Below are 17,569 nucleotides of genomic sequence, written 5' to 3' on the forward strand. Positions count from 1 at the left end.
TCTCCTTCAGTGAGCGTCTAACATAGGTCAGCACAGAGAGGCCTGTGGTAAATAAGTCATTCCAGGCAGCTGTTTTACAGTGATGACCTCACAGTGGGGAGGGGGGCGAGTCAAGAAGTCAATGTGGTGACCTCAGATCTTGAGAGATGCTCGAAGGGAAATAAGCAGAGGCCCCTGACAAAGGAGAGAGGCAGGGAATCTGCTCTGTTGAAGGCAGTCGGGGAAGGGGCCATTGGAAGAGGTGCCAGAACACCTGATGAGCAGGGTCAGTGCCTTAATGATAGAAACTTTTGTTTCCTAAAAAAAAAAAAAAAAAAGAATCTGTAACTAATGACATAAAGTTAACTTCTTCCTTTTGGTCATGAGTGCATGGGTATTTATTACCTTTGGAATTTTTTTCTGTGTCAAAAAGCTTTCTGCATGAAATCATCTAACTGAAAATTTCTACTTCAACAATTCACAATTTGTGACATGTGAGCTGTAGCTCATATGAATGATGAGTGAAAACCTTGAAGCATCCACTCTGGGTCCGTGAATGATTCTCTGACCCTTGTCCTGTGGCCACCCAAGCCTTTCTCCTCTTCTTTTCCCAGCAGACTCTTATTCATGCTTCAAAACCCAGCTCAAATAACACCTTCCCAGAAGCCTTCTAATTTTTTTTCTTTTTATTTATTTAGTGAATGTATTTGGCTGTGCCAGGTCTTAGTTGCAGCATATGGGATCTTGGTTCCCTGACCAGGGATCGAACCCAGGACCCCTGCATTGGGAGCATGGAGTCTTAGCCACTGGACCACGAGAGAAGTCCCCAGAAACCTTCTTTTATCTCAACTTAAGGAGAGTCAGATGTTCTGTGGATGGTGGTTACTCAGTACAATGCTTATATATTTCTAATAACTCTTAGCATATTGTATCATAGTTTATTTGTTTGCACACATAGAGCCTTCCAAGGCATCATTCAACTCTTTATCCTTGGTTTCTGGCACAGAGCACATAGTAGCACATTGTAGATTCTCAGTAATGATTCTCCGTGATGCCTGTTGGATGGATGAATGAATGTTTAACCTTCAAGCAACAAGCTCTCAAAAGAGTATTAATAGAAGATATTTGCATACAAGGAGTATGTTAATTAAAATTAGTTTTATTTATTCATTCATGCAAACTCAGCAAGAACCCCATTTGGCTGCTGTTAATGTTTAGCGTGATTTACTGTAAGTACTAGAAATATAAAAAATGTGTTTCTTTTCAGAGGAAAGCCACAGTTCCTTCTGGCTTTTCCTCCTCCCTCCTTCCATTTATCTGAATTAGTAAAGCTTTACTTTAGTTCAGGTCTTTTCCTGAGACTTGCAGGCTGGTTGCCTGGTAATTTAATTACTTCTGAATCTACCAAAGGCAAATACCAAGCAATCTATGGGGAAAGATTATGGAGTTCCAGGTTATTTATTAAGTAAGCCTTGGTAGCCCTTGGGGTGGCAGTGGTAACCTCACCCCTCATACCTACCTCTTGGGGGAGGGAAACCCAAGTAGAAAAGTCTACATTTTGGAGTATGCCAGCAGGGGGATGGCAGAACCCTTATACAAAGACTGGCCAAGATGGAGGGATGCTTAGCTCCTCCTGAAACTCAAGGGTTCTTCCTGGAGGAACACAGAGTCATAAACACAGCAGCTTCCTTTTCTTTCCAGGAAGGAGATGCCCCACCCCTCATTGAGCAGGTTGTTGGGGGAAGTGTAGGTCTGGAGGGGAACTGACTTGATTCATATCCCAGTTCTGCCTCTTTCAAGGTGGGAATGTTACAGGGCTTCCCTCTGCCTCAGTCTCCTCACCTGTAAAGTGGGGGTAAGAATAGTGTCTCCATTTCATAGGATTCTATGAGGATCAGAGAAGCTAACACATATAAAGTACTTAGAACAGGTACTTAGAAAGTGCTCAGGTATAAAAGGAACTCTGCAAGAAACTCATCCACGAGACCCAGCTGATTTAGACTGTGATATTCATTGCCGCCACTTGTCCCTTGGCTGTTTCCTCACCTCTGTCCCATCTGCCTGGGGGCTTTTTGTTGTTCAGTCACTAAGTCGTGTACCACCCTTTGCCACCTCATGGACTGTAGTACGCCAGGCTTCCTTGTCCTTCACTATCTCCCAAAGTTTGCTCAAATTCATGTCCTATGAGTTAGTGCTGCTATCTAACCGTCTCATCCTCTGCCGCCCTCTTCTCCTTTTGCCTTCAGTCCTTTCCCGCATCAGGGTCTTTTCCATTGAGTCAGCTCTTCACATCATGTGGGAAAGTATTGGAGCTTCAGTTTCAGCATTGGTTCTTCCGATGAATATTCAGGGTTGATTTCCTAGGATTGACTGGTTTGCTCTCCTTGCCATCCAAGGCATTCTCAAGAATCTTCTCCAACACCACAATTTGAAAGCATCAGTTCTTCAGTGCTCAGACTTCTTTATGGTTCAGTTATCACATCCATACGTGACTACTGGAAAAACCATAGCTTTGATTATATGGCAAAGTGATGTCATTGCTTTTTAATACACAGTCTGGATTTGTCATAGTTTTTCTTCCAAGGGGTAAGTGTCATTTAATTTCATGGCTGCAGTCACCATCTGCAGTGATTTCAGAGCCCGAGAAAATAAAATCTGTCACTGATTCCACTTTTTACCCTTCTATTTGTCATGAAGTGATGGGACCAGATGCCATGATCTTAGTTTTTTAAATGTTGAGTTTCAAGCCAGCTTTTTGACTCTCCTCTTTCACTTTCATCAAGAGGCTCTTTAGTTCCTGTTCACTTTCTGCCACTAGAGTGGTATCATCTGCATATCTGAGGCTGTTGATATTTCTCCCAGCAATCTTGATTCCAGCTTGTGCTTTATCCAGCCTGGCCTTCTGCATGATGAACTCTGCATATAAGCTAAATAAACAGGGTGACAATACACAGCCTTGTCTTATTCCTGTCCCAATTTTAAACCGGTCTGTGTTCCATGTTCGGTTCCAACTGTTGCTTCTTGGCCTACATACAGGTTTCTCAGGAGACAGGTAAGGTGGTCTGGTACTCCCATCTCTTTAAGAATTTTCCAGTTTGTTTTGATCCACACAATCAAAGGTGTTTGTGTAGTCAACAAAACAGAAGTAGATGTTTTTCTGAACTCCCTTACTTTATCTGTGATTCAATGAGTTTGATTTCTGGTTCTTCTGCCTTTTCTAAACCCAGCTTGTATATCAGGAAGTTCTTGGTTCACGTACTGCTAAAGCCTAGCTTGAAGGATTTTGAACATAACCTTACTAACATTCAGAATGAGTGAAATTGTATGGTAGTTTGAACCTTCTTTGGTTGCCTTCCTTTGTGATTGGAATGAAAACTGACCTTTTTTAGTCCTGTGGCCACTGCTGGATTTTCCAAATTTGCTGACGTATTGAGTGCAGCACATTAAGATATCATCTTTTAGGATTTGAAATAGCTCAGCTGGAATTCCTTTTCCTCTACTATCTTTGTTCTTAGTAATGCTTCCTAAGGCCCACTTGACTTCACATTCCAAGATGTCTGGCTCTAGGTGAGTGATCACACCATCATGGTTATCTGGATCATTAAGACATTTTTGTATAGTTCTTATGTGGATTCTTGCCATGTCGTCTTAATCTCTTCTGCTTCTATTAGGTCCTTACCATTTCTGTCTTTTATCATGCCCATCCTTGAATGAAAAGTTCCCTTGATCTCTCCAGTTATCTTGAAGAGACCTCTAGTCACTCCCATTCTATTGTTTTCCTCTATTTATTTGTATTGTTCTGGCTATTGTGACTTAACTAAATGAATATCATTTTGTAAAGTGTTACAAAAATATGCAGGCTTTTTTTCTGGCCCAAAGACTAACCATGTGGGGCAAGGTAAAGGTGGGGACTTGAATCACAACTAGGGGGAGACAGGGACAACTTATCATCAAAGTCAGAGAACTGGAAAACCAAAACTATGAAATCAAATTCACACCGTTGATATTGACTAATGTTTGTGTTCAGGGATTCTTAACCTGTGAGGTCTCAGGACTTCCTGCTCGTTTATATACAGTTTATATTGACTTGCTCCCAGCTTGCATTGCCATATTTAACATTACCCTCCCCTCCCAATACCTCACTTAGAACACTTTGGGATGTAGGTTGTGGATACATATTACTAATAGTGGTGTAGTTATTAGGTAATAACTAATGATGATGTAAGTGATTAAAACACACATCATCTCCTATAATGAGAAGTATGTGATTCCTGGGTTGATTTTGGTTCAGCAGGTCACTGATGCTCTCAAGGACCCATGCCTTTTCCCTTCTTGTGCTCTGCTATCCTTTGCATACTGGCTTTTTGTCTTCAAGCTTCTTTCTTCATGGTTGCAAGATGGCCTTTGCAGCATTTCCTAACCCTCTCTCCTTCCCTCTCTCTCTCTCTCTCTCAATCATGGAGGAAAATATTGCCCAAATGTCCCTCTCCCCAGACTCACCCTTAAGTCTTATTGTCTAACTGGAACACAGGGCAACCTCTAGCCCTGTCAGGGGGCTGGGTAAAACAAGTGGCATTTTCAGACCTTATAGTATATGCTGGGTCCAGCCAGCGATGAAACGCAGTGGGTGAAGACTGTAGCCAACTGATCACTCAAGCTCCTCTTCTACAATTCTCATCCTTGTTCCCTCTCCCCAAAGTCACTTCCAATTCACATTAACTGGTTGGCTATTTTTTCCTTGGCAGAGGGTCTGTAAGTTCCTAAGTCTGGAGCTGTTACATATTCCTGCAGAGGTTGTGATCTGCTTGATTTTAGGAAGTTTGTGTGGACCATCGCACACACGGTGCCTCCTGGGATTGTGTACTACACAACCTACTCCACCAGCAGGCCTGTGGACCATTTCTCACTCAACCTACATTGATCTCTGACCTCACCCTTCACCTTCTCACTAATTTCCTAATTCATTAGTTTTCGTTCATGTAGTCAATAAGCATTTATTGATCACCTAATAAATGCTAGGACCTGGGATAGGCATTGTTCGGTGGCCATGCAGAGGATGAAATGTGTGCATTAGTTGCTTAGTCGTGTCTGACTCTCTGCTACCTCATGGACTGTAGCCCACCAGGCTCCTCTGTCCATGGAATTTTCTAGGCAAGAATGTTGGAGTGAGTTGCCATTCCCTTCTCAGGGGATCTTCCTGACCCAAGGATAGAACCTAGGTATCCTGCATTGCAGGAGCATTCTTTGCTGTTTGAAACACCAGGGAAGCTGGTGGTGGGACAGAGGATGAAATAAACATGCAAAAAGCAAATCCTCATCCTCTAGAAGCTGCATTCTAGGCGTGGAGACTGATATGTGAGCAAATATTGACTGTGTGATAAGTGCTGTGGTCAAGCGTGCCACACAGTCCTGTAGGAGTACAGAGGAAGGAGTGGCTGAAGTTGGGAAGGGCTTCCAGAGGAGGTGACATTGGAACTGGGTTTTGAAGGTTCCAGGCTTTGTTTCAGGCAGAAGGATAAAACAGAATGCAATGTTGTAGAAGAAAAAGCTCCACAAGGCAGGATACAATGAGCGATGTGACCAGTCTTGCTGCTCAGTTGTGTCCGACTCTTTGCAACCCTATGGACTGCAGCATGCCAGGCCTCCCTGTCCTTCACCATCTCCCGGAATTTGCTCAAACTCATGTCCATTGAGTCGGTGTTGCCATCCAACCATCTCATCCAGTCTAGAGCAGAATTGTTCAGTATAGTTAGAGCCAGGCTAGGGACCTGGATTTTTTTAATACATGATTTTTTTAATTTCGTGTCTTTATTTTGGGCTGTGCGGTGTAGCACACATGTGGGATCTTAATTCGCAGACTAGGGATCGAACACAGACCTGCAGCCCCTGCACTGGGAGCACAGAGTCCCAACTAATGGACCCCCAGGGAAGTCCCAGGACTTGAATTTTATCCCGAGGAACATAGAGAACCATTCAAGCAGGGCTCCATGGCAGAGATGGCTCCGACAGTGGCTAGGTAGGAGCACAGCCTTTTCAGTTAGGCAGTGTATACCAGCTAAATTGCCTGTCATGTCCAACTCTTTGTGACCCTATGGACGACAACCTGCCATAGGCTCCTCTGTCCATGGGATTCTCTGGGCATGAATACTGGAGTGGGTTGCCATGCCCTTCTCCAAGGGATCTTCCCGACCCAGGGATCGAACCTATCTCCCCTGTGGCTCCTACATTGCAGTTGGATTCTTTACCGCTGAGCCATCAGGGAAGCCCCGACTTTGCTGTGGCATGAGGTAAACACACCCAAGAAGACAGCACACAACTCAGGGCAAAGTGGGATGAGGGCGGTGGCTGGAAGGAGATGCACAGTTGGTGGTGGGTGACCTGCAGGTAGGGGCCTGGTGGGCAGGGAGTGGACAGGCAGGACATCACACATGAGCTGGACCATGAAGAATGAACAGAAATTAGGGAACAGAGAGGGAAGGCAAGGGAGCTAGGAATGCACCCTGCAGGGAGTGTTTGTTGATGGGACCCCAAGCAGGCTGGATGAGCAGCAGGGTGGGATCACTTGGAGTAAAGAAATGGGAGAAACTGGGGGCAGGGCTGGGCCTGGAGGTCTTTGATTTGTTGACTTGCCCCGCATTAGTTCTCCCATTGTTCCCCCAACCCTGTCCTGGTACGTGCCCCTCCTCTAAGAGTGTAGAATCCCCCAAGATGGTTGCAGGTCAAAATCCTGGGCCTGACAGTTCCCAGACAAGTGGGGTTCCTGGTCAAGAAGTCCCGCTTCCAGTGGGGAGAGCCATATTTGCTTCACTGGGGCACCTCATTTCATGCCCGACTGTCTAGGAGGAGATCGACCCCTCCTCCTGGTTCCTCCCTTGCAGGACATCCCAGACTGGAGCTGGGTTCGTCCCCAGTCTACATGCCTGTGGAACGCTCCCAGAGGGAAGAGCAGGCTGTCCCCAACTCTACCCGACCCTCGTGTGGAACGCCAGTGCCCGCGATGGCCGCTCCCTGGTCTCCGTGTCCGGCGGGAGATGATTAATGACCCAGCTGCACTGACGTGTTGTATTTAGGCCTTTTCCTGAGAAGATAGATTTTTCTTTCCAGATCAAATGAAGGCAGCCCTTCTCCAGGCTGCGGGTCCCTGCCCGCCCCTCCCGACTGCAGGAGGCAACTCTGAAAGGTAAATGAGTTGATAAGCTGGTGGGACAGCGGTGACTCTACCTTCAGGGGACCTTGCGAACAGTGTAAAGTCACCTTGATGTGCTGGGACTAATGACGCTGGAGCAAGCCAAACGGAGTCTGGTGGCACCGAGCCAGGGTGGCAATCTGCGTGCCCGTGGCATGGAGATGGGCTGTCAAGGCTTCACCTCTGTCTGCCTGTGTCTCTCCTGTGGTGATGCTCACTCAGCTGTGACTCATGCTGAGGAGGACAAGACATGCAGCTCTCCTCTGTAAGAAGCGATGCTACAGGTTGAATTGTGTTCCTCCAAAAGATGTTGAAGTCCTAGCCCTCAAGACCCGTGAACATGACCTTATTTGGAATAGGGTCTTTGCAGATGATCCTGTCCGGGTGAGATTAGAGTGGGCTCGAATCCAGTATGACTGTGTCCTTATGAAAAGGGGAAATTTGGACCCCCAAACAGACAATGTGCATGGGGTGAATGCCGTATGACCGAGAAAGCAGAGGTTGGGCTGATGCTTCTACAAGTCAAAGTTTCCTAGCAAACCCCCAGGAACAAGGAGAGAGGCCTGGGAAGATCCTTCCCCTTGGACTGCAAGGAGATCAAACCTGTCCATTCTAAAGGAAATCATTTCTGAATATTCATTGGAGGGACTGATGCTGAAGCTGAAGCCCCAATACTTTGGCCACCTGATGCAAAGAACTGACTCATTGGAAAAACCCTGATGCTGGGCAAGATTGAAGGCAGGAGGAGAAGGGGATGGCAGAGGATGAGATGGTTGGATGGCAACACCAACTCGATGGACATGAGTTTGAGCAAGCTCTGGGAGTTGGTGATGGACAGGGAAGCCTGGCATGCTGCAGTCCATGGGGTTGCAAAGAGTTGGACATGACTGAGCAACTGAACTGACTGAAATTCCCTCAGAAGGAACCAACTCTGCCAACATGTTAATCTTGGGCTTTTAACTTCTAGGAATGTGGGACAATCAATTTCTGTTGTTGTAAACCACCCAATTTTGGATACTTCGATATGGCAGCCCTAGCAAACTAATACAGAAAATAATAATTGCCTGCCACTGTCACCAGGAACCCCATAAGAGGAAGTGGCACATTGTGGGTGCTCCTGGGGAGTTATCAGGTCTTTAAGCCAGGAGGCTCACCCCTAGCCACAGGGACCAAGACCAGGGTAGAGGCCAACAGATAGAGACCGTGTAAAACAAGAGGTGCTGACGAATGGTCAGGCTCCTTGTTTGTACAGGACAGACATGTGGGGGCAAGGGGTTAGGAGGAGGCCACATATTATCTGAGTCCGTTTATATATAGGAAATGTCCACAATAGGGAATCCATTCAGACAGAAAACAGATTTGAGACTTCCCTGGTGGTCCAGTGGTTGAGTCTTCACCTTATAATGCAGGGGATGCAGGTGAGAACCCTGGTTGAAGAGCTAAGACCCCACCTCCCTGGTGGCCAAAAAACCAAAATAGAAAACTGAAGCAGTAGTGTGACAAATTCAATAAAGACTTTAAAAATGGTCCACATCAAAAAAATCTTTAGAAAAAGAAAAGCAGATTGGTGGTTGCTGGGGGAGGGAGAAATAGGAAGTGGCTGCTAATGGGCACAGTGTCTCTTTTGCGGGAGATGAAAATGTTCTGGATCCAGACAGTGGGGATGGTTGCCCCACCTTGTGACTGTATCCAGCGCCACTGAACTATGCACTGTGGAATCGGGAAATGAGTAAACTGTGTGTCGTGTGAATTTTCAGTCAGTTCAGCCACTCAGTCTTGTGTGACTCTTTGCGACCCCATGGACTGCAGCACGCCAGGCCTCCCTGTCCATCACCAGCTCCCAGAATTTACCCAAACTCATGTCCATTGAGTCGGTGATGCCATCCAACCATCTCATCCTCTGTCATCCCCTTCTCCTCCTGCCTTCAATCTCTCCCAGCATCAGGGTCTTTTCCAATGAGTCAGCTCTTTGCATCAGATGGCCAAAGTATTGGAGTTTCAGCTTCAGCATCAGTCCTTCAAATGAACACCCAGGACTGATCTTTAGGATGGACTGGTTGGATCTTCTTGCAATCCAGGAACTCTGAAGAGTCTTCTCCAACACCACATGTGAATTTTAAATAGTAATAAAAAGTATATATATCGCGTGCTTAAAAAGTTAGTACCGAAAACTCAAGAAATTCCAGAATTGAGGTCACCTTTGAAGGAAGAAGTAGAGCTCATACTCGCATAGAATGATAGGTTCAGTGACTGGGGTTTCAGTGACACTTTGGTCATTTTTTTCAAAGCCACATTCTGGTCAGCTGCTGGATAGTAGCTTGAGGAAAGACCCTAAGTCTTCTGGGACACTGAGATACAGAACACTCAGAATACCCAAGGTGGGCAGAGAATCTCTTGCAGAAAGGGAGGGGATGGTCAAGGGAGATGTGAGCAGGCTATAGACCTGGCTGTTTGGGTGTAAGGGGGTCAAGGTCCCCTGGACCCTTCTATTATTGTCCTCACCTGCCCCTAGCTGCTGCTAAATCACTTCAGTCGTGTCCGACTCTGTGTGACCCCATAGACGGCAGCCCACCAGGCTCCCCCATCCCTGGGATTCTCCAGGCAAGAATACTGGAGTGGGTTGCCATTTTCTTCTCCAATGCATGAAAGTGAAAAGTGAAGTTGCTCAGTCGTGTCTGATTCCTAGCGACCCCATGGACTGCAGCCCACCAGGCTTCACCGACCATGGGATTTTCCAGGGAAGAGTACTGGAGTGGGTTGCCACTGCCTTCTCCCCCTGCCCCTGGGCTCACAAGCTAAATGTCCAAAGATTCCACACAGTCTTCCTGACCTCTGACCTCTGGCCAGGCAGAGCCCTTTCTTCGCTCAAGTGCTGGCCCTTCCAGCTCTCCCTCCTCAAGCTGTGCGGAGGAGCCAAAGCAAGCTCCAGCGAGGTGGCAAAGAGGCGTACACGGGGGCAGGTAATGCTCCCTGAAATGCTGATGGAGGATTCTCAAGGCCAGGCACTGTGCTAAACACCTCCTTGCACTGAGTCATTTTGTCCAAGTGACGATCTGAAGAGGCCGACACTTAGAATTTCCACCCTGCGGATGGGAAACTGAAGCACTGAGAAGTTACGGGATTTCACCAGTTTCCCAATAATAAGTGGAAGAGGCAAGATTCCAACCCTGGGAGTCCTGATCCAGTGTCTGCATTTTAACTACTTGAGTGTGTGTGTCTGTGTGTGCGTCTGCCCAGGGGGCCTGGCTCTGGAAGCTGGAGATGCTTTACAATGAGAAAATGGGGCTATAAAAAGCCTCCTGAAAGCAAAGGCCTATGGCCTCCTGTGATAATGACTAGCATTTCACAGGAGCCCCGTGTGATCAGAGGGAGGCCCACTGGTTATTAGCTGGTCTCCCCAGGCCACTTAGCTGGGAGCAGACACCAAGACTTGGTTCAGCTGGGAGAGCTGAATCGCTGGGAGTGATTCAGAGATGGACCTGACAGTGAAAAGCCAAAATCAAGGTGCCACGGGGGCTTTCTGGTCTTTCCAGGGGGCAGAGTGGTGAAGAATCTGCCTGCCATTGCAGGATATGCAAGAGTTGCAGATTCAGTCCCTGGGTCAGGAAGATCCCCTGCAGTAGGAAATGGCAACCTGTTTCAGGATTCTTGCCTGGGAAATTCCATGGACAGAGGAGCCTGGTGGACAATATAGTCCAAGGGGTCTCAGAGAGTCGGATACAATGAACAACTTAGTACACACACACACACACACACGCACACACACACACAGGGGTTTCCTAAGGAGGATGCCTTGAAGGAGGCATGGCTTAGTTCGCCCCATTCACCGTTTACGGCAGATGAGGCATGGAGTTAGAAGCCGGTGGGTGGCGGGGGTTTGGAGGGAGTGAGGCGCTAGGAGAGGATCCAGCCACAAAGACTCACACGTGATTTCTGCCGGAAGTCTGGGCAGGGTCAGCAAGAGTCTGAATGGACACAGCTGGAGGATTAGGAGAGAGAGCAGATAAGTCTGCATCAGAAGAGAAAGGTTTTCCCCTGGGAAGGAGCCTGGAATGAATGTGCACCCAAGTGGCCATAGCCCCAGTCGTCAGCACGAGAACTGGTCTAGAGCCCCCTGCCTCTTGGCTGGGTCATCCGCCTTCCTAGCAACTGTGTTCGCTGAGAACCCCATGAGTGATCAAGCCTGGTTATTTCTTTATTTTTGGCTGCGCTGGGTCTTCACTGCTGCATGGGCTTTTCGCTACTTGCAGCGAGCGGGGGGCTACTCTCTAGTTGCGGTGCACACGTTTCTCATTGTGGTGGCTTCTCTTGTTGCAGAGCATGGGCTCAAGGGCTCTGGGGCTTCAGTGGTTGTAATTTCCGGGCTGAGGAGCACAGGCTCGGTAGTGGTGGTGCCGCTCCCCCTCAGCATATGGCATCTTCCTGGACCAGGGATCCCATGTCTCCTGCATTGGTCGGTGGATCCTTAACTCCTGAGCCAGCAGGGAAGCCCTTCAGGCCTGACTGGAGGGAAGTGCTTGGCGGCCCCACTGGCCTGGTGCTCAGAGCAGGTGAAATCATGGTGAAATCATGGCTCAGTGGTAGGCCAGTCAGACTCTATCTGCCTATTGTCCCATTCCTAATTCTCTCCCTTCCCCAGGGCACTCTCATAATACAGACGTTTCTAGAGTGAATGTCTTGGTCCAAATGAGTGATTCAGATGGTGGGTATCTTACGCATCACTCTTCACTCATTCATTCAATTAGTTGTCAATCAATCCATACTTCAGGAAAGTCTTCCTAAGTGTCAGGTATCATTGTAGAGCTGGACATGCAGTGCTAAATAAGATGGACACATGTCTTTCCCCTCTGGGAGCTTGTATTCCAATGGCAGACTATTTGTGCAAATGTTTGAGGTCGTGCATATTAAATAGGTTTTGACTTTAACAGCCTGGGTACCCCTAGCCTCAGATTATCGGTTAATCTGGAGAGTAAAGAATTAGATGTAACGTGAGGAGGAAATTCCACTTCATTTTTTAAAAAGTTAGAGATGAGGATGTTCTAAGGGATGATAAAATGCCTGTCCCTCATCACACCCAGCAAGGGACTGGGCGCATCCATGACCCTTCCTGAACAGGGAGCCTCATCTGAAATTCTACCTAAATCTGTGAGCACAGGTAACCAGAGCACCAAGACAGAGGACCCTGCTGTGATCAGAGGAGGTAGCCTGCAGATGGCAGGAGTGCCTGGGGTGACCAGGAGTGTGTGGACAGTCCACACTTCCGTCATTTCTCCATTATTCTCCTGTCTTCTCGAAACTTTGCCCCATGCCTCAGCTTTCAGAGTTGGGCTGGACCGCCCTGGAGAGGCTGCCCCATCTTTGCACAAACTGGAGCAGCCAGTGTTTCTTAGAGACTCCTTACTATCCCAAAGACTGGAACTCTTTTCCCCAAGAAGCTTTGTCAAACAATTGAGTCTCCTAGGAAATCTTTCTGGAAGAAGCAGAGACAGCAAGGCCCCCATGGCCTTTCAACCTTGGGCAATTCTGTCCAAATGTCACCCCCATCCTTTTAGAAACCCATTAGGGGCTGCGAGCAGCCCACTGGGCCCTGCCACTCCAGGCACAGGTGGCTCCAGTCCCAGCCCCTCACCTACACGTCCTCTCCCCTTTCGCTAGTCCAGGAACGTCCTGTGTGTCCCCCCGAAAAGCCTGCCTGGCCTCTGAGCTCGGAAAGCTCTGTCTGCTCCCTCCCTGCCTCTTGATCTGGCAGGAGGCATGGAAACTTTCGTGGAAAGCACTTGGGCTGACGAATGCTCCCAAGTCAGGACTTTGACTCCAGCCCTGATCGGGCCAGGAGCTCAGGGTGGGGATGGGGGTGGGGAGGTCAGACCCTCCTGCCCGTTTCCCTCCTTGCTCTCTCGGCCGACCGTCACCCCTCAGTTCTCCAGTGACCCCAAGTCCTCCACTGGAGAAGTAACTGCATTTCACCCTTTCCCTGGTTTTTGTCCCCTACCTCCCCATTTCCTCCTGCCCTTCATTGTATATTTTTCTTCCCGGCTTTCCAGTGCCCATCTGCATGGAGTCTGCATGGAGCTCGGTGGGGTTGAAAGTCTAGAGCTTTTTTTTGCTGTTTTGTTTAAGACCTGGTTATGGTTGTGGGATTTTTTTTTTTTTTTTTTTTTTTGTCAGCTGCCTGTTATATCAATCACGGAGTCGGGATCTATTTATAGGTTGGGAGTACTGTGTCCTTAGTCACAAAGAGACACAGACAGGGGACTGTCAGCTGGTGCTGGAGGAGCTGAGCAACGAGCCATCAGCGACTGGAAACAGCTGAGGGGAGCCCCTTCCCCGCCATCCTGTCCCTTCCCCAGCCCCAAGCATGTAAGTACCGGACTCTTCCTACCCTCTGCCCCCGACTCTGCCCTGGACCCTTCGGTCCTTTGCCCCACACCACGCTGCTTTCTTCTCTCTCTCTCTCTCCCTCTGTCTTTTTTATGGACGAAAATATCTTTCCCCTTGCCTGCTCTCTCTCATCCTGGATCTCGGCACCCTTGAGCATCTCTGGGTGACCCAGAGGAAAATGTTGCTTCTCGCAGACTTGTCCTGGGAAGGTCAGAGGGACCCAGAAGGGTGGGGAGGGACAGTTACACAAACTCATTTAGAAATCAGTAGGTCAGTCCTCTTTTAGTTTTTTTATTTGTTTTCACTGAGAAAAAGTAAGTAAATCAAAAGGGCAACGGAAAGTTTACATGCGACTCCGCGGGGTGGTTATGTCTCCCAGCGTGAAAACTTTCATTTGCTTGGCAGCTCCGGCTCTGGGTGAGCTGGGAAGGTTACAGAGCAAAGATCCAGTTCACACAGGACAGGTGATGATGGAGGGCTCCCAGCAGACTCGGCACAGCCCGGGAGCTTCCTGGTTCAGGGAGGGAATCGTGACAGTCCCGATAGCCAGCTTTTCTATAGAGCCTTAAAGGAAAATGACTTTTCTTTTTTTTGCGCGGAGTTTGCTTTGAGAAGTTGGGATGAGAGCTGACACTTTGTCTTGCCTTGCGGGCTTTTGTTGGCTCGGGTGTGTTTTCTTCATCCTGAAAGGGGAACTGGGGTAGGGGGCTGGGAGTGGAAGAGCATCCTAGAGGACAGAAGCTGGGTGTGGAGTGCCGTGGAGTCGTCGCTCCGCATCCTTCGAGAAGGAAGAAAGTTAATATGAGGGTCCTTGTCAAAGCCATACTTGTTTCAGACAAGCAGAGCACAGCCTCTGTGAGCACCCCGGCAACTCCTAGAGAGAGCAGTCCCCAGATACCGTCTGCTGGTCCACACCGCTTAACACGCCACCAGCTTCCTGTGGAACATTTGGGGCTTTAGTTTCTGGAAACTGCATAGCGTTAGCTAAAAATGCTGCAGTTGGGGAGATTTTTTTATATATTATGTATGAAGAAATAGAAGCCCTAAATTTGGGGGGGTGGGAAGTGATGATGCTTAACGTATATGATGTACAACTTTAAAATGCATCCTTTTTTACGAGACAAATAATACCTGAGTTTCTATTTACTAATACAATGCTTCCGATAAGCTACATTGCTAAGCACTACTTCTTGATTTCTTTGGGACAACAAGGTCCCAACTCATCATCTTTCCAACAATTTAAAGGCAGTAAACAAAATAGATATGTCTGGACTGTTTTGATTAAAAACAAAATCATTTTAGCAGCAAAACTGACTTGAAGAAAGTTAAATAATATGGATGCCCACATATATTTAGAGAGGTGGTTTGATCTCATTTTTATTTTGACTTTTATGAAACTTTCAGTTTCCTCCTCTTGGTTCTGTATTTTTATCAGTGTTTACTTAAGATTATTAATGCCTTTAATCCATTCATTTATTATTTTGGAGGACAGAACATGTGAAGTTTACTTTCTAATCTCTTATTCCTTCCTGATCCCCATTAGGATTTGAAAGTAAACTTTATATGTTCACTATATTCACTGCTAGAGAAATTAGAAGAAAGGGTTTTGTGTAAAATCAGAAGAAATGTCATTATTTCAAAACTAGTAGGGAAAGTAAAGTCCCAGAAATAGAGAGGGGGAAAAAAGGAATTGGGAGTATTCTATATGTAGCATTATTACTTTTTCTAGTCCACAGACTCTGTTTTGATAAACATATCCTGCAAAGGTTTCCCATAATAATACTGAAGTGGGATTTGGTGGGTGATTGTTAATTAAAGCTCAAGTGAACCAAGTGTTTGAGACATTGCATTCAGAAACCTCAGCAGCCAGCTGTTGGCAAAATTGAACTGTTAGGACTGTCTGATCTCAGTGGCTTTTTAGGAAGTGTGAAATTCTCCAAACCTTTTCATACAAGAGCAAGCCGTTCCCTCCCCTCCTCAGCATGCATCCTGGAGTCTGAACAAGTCCTGTGTTCTCATTAGCGTTAGTGGTTAAGACGGGAGAATACTTGTTGTCATATATAGACAAGAACTGCTCCTTCCTTTGGCCACCTGTGGATGCTTTTAGGTGAGGTGGGGGCTTGTTTGGCAGTGTGATGGAAGGCCTGGCTTTCCCCCCCAAGTTCAGGATGTGGTTTTGCCCCTCTGGACTTGTGTATAGAGATGCAGGCGCGGAAACTGCAATGCTTTTGCATAAGGCAGCCTCTGATTACTTAGTTTCTGCTTCAATAACGATTAATTTTATGTGGACCAAGCTCCTGTCAAACTCGTTTTTTTTTTTTTTTTCCTAACTGATTTCTTACATGTAATTGGTCACGGGGCTGTCTGTGACTTCAAGTCTGTAAAATCTCCCCCATTCCATCCTCATCGTTGTTTATTTCTTTGATGTAAATTCACAGTCGCCTGCGTACATGCTGTTGTTTTATGCGTGCCCCCCTCCCTCCAGCTCGTAGAAACCCAGCCCCGACCTCTTCCCAAACTGGGGCCAGTGGGGCCAGTGAGCAGGTGCTTTGCACTACAGCAGGCTCAGGTGCAAGGCCATCAATCTCGAGGAAGAAGGAATTGCAAATACCTGGAAAGCGCTCCCCTCATTCAAACGATTTCCCCTCCAAATATCCCACAAGTAAAAAATGGCAGCTGGCAGGATTTTTCAACCAAAGACTAAGTACAGCTGTTTCTCCCCATCACTTCACCTCTACAGTGTATCTGTCCATCTTTTTCTTATCTCTATTTTTACATTTCATTATCCTCCTGTGCTCTCTCGCGCTCTCTGTCTCCCCCCTCCCTTCCCTCCCCCTTCTCGCCTTCCCTGAAAAACACATTTCTATCTGGCACAGAAAATAAACTCAGATTGTGGGTAGTTATGTTAATCTAATTCAATCCTCAGCGGGTTAAGAGTGAAATTCTAATAGTGGAGCTGTTGAGGGCTTTTTTGTTAATGGCTTGGGGATTACATTGAGTTAAAGGCTCATTTCCTAATCAAACAGAGAGGGAGAGAGTGACTCCGAATATTTATGAGTCTCCCAGTGAGAATTTAAACATTCAACTCCAAAAGCAGAGTTTCTGCAGGAGGAAAGAGTTAAAACCCCTCAGGGCTGCTGGAGAAAAAAATTAAACCAGTTAAGCCATCAGCATTTCCAGGCTGCTGTACAACTTGGGCAAAGTGGAAGGTGGAGAAGAGAGAGAGGGGATCATTTCACAAAGCGAAGATGGAAACCGTGGCAGAAGCTGTGCTGTGTTCAGAAAAAGAGCCCCCCGTAGCAGACACGGATCCTGGGTTCACTGAGGCCCTGGAGGGGCTGTGTGCCTTCAGCTCCCCAAATCAATTCTCTTCCAGTCTGGAGGTGGGCACGTGGAGACAGGAGAATGGCTCAATTTACAGGCAGCAGGAGAGTCCCCCCAGCTGCCTGGTGGAGCTGGTGGAGAGGGTCTCCCCCACTTTGGCCCTGTCTCTGAAATGCAGAGGGCGGGCTTCCCCCTCAAGAGCAAATTTGCACCCCCACTGGCTTCCCCTTTGCCCCGTGATCAGTCTGAGTCCCTCAGCTCCAGGCACTGCACACCAGGACCTCAAAACCCATCTGGTTCACTGTGCCTAGGAGAAAGCAGGTGGAAAACTCCCATCTCCAGCCAGAGAAGGCATGGAGCAATTTGGCCAAGGTCAAGCAAGGTCAAGGCCAAACTGAGGTCAGGAGTCTAAGTTCCGGGCAAGTGTACAGTAGAGGAGAGGGGAATGCTGGAGCCATATGGCTCCCCTGGACTGTAGTCCCCTTCTCCAGCTTTGGGGATAAGGGCAGGAATCCCTGATACTGGAGGATTCTGAGTGCTCTGTACACTTGGCATTTTTTCTCCACCAATCAAGTGAGCAGTTTCTAGTCCTTTCGCTTGGCTCTTTTTCACTGCTCCATGAAGTCAGCAGAGGCTCCAAAAGCTGCCTTTCTGTCCACAGGGTCCTCTGGCCTTTTGTTTCCCTCTGACCTGGCCACC

At 47.5% G+C, this 17,569-nt stretch overlaps 1 protein-coding gene across 1 annotated transcript in view; it reads left to right on the plus strand.

Annotated features, from left to right (window-relative positions):
* Positions 1-13,357: 13,357 nt before the first annotated feature.
* ESRRB (estrogen related receptor beta) overlaps positions 13,358-17,569 on the plus strand; it is a 186,454-nt gene continuing 182,242 nt past the window's right edge. Inside the window, exon 1 of the mRNA XM_061429546.1 lies at positions 13,358-13,525. Within this exon, the coding sequence (XP_061285530.1) occupies positions 13,524-13,525 (2 nt within the window). The 5' untranslated portion in view covers positions 13,358-13,523. The remainder of the gene's footprint in view (positions 13,526-17,569) is intronic.

This window comes from Bos javanicus, chromosome 10 (genome assembly GCF_032452875.1).
Source record: "Bos javanicus breed banteng chromosome 10, ARS-OSU_banteng_1.0, whole genome shotgun sequence".
NCBI lineage: Eukaryota > Metazoa > Chordata > Mammalia > Artiodactyla > Bovidae > Bos > Bos javanicus.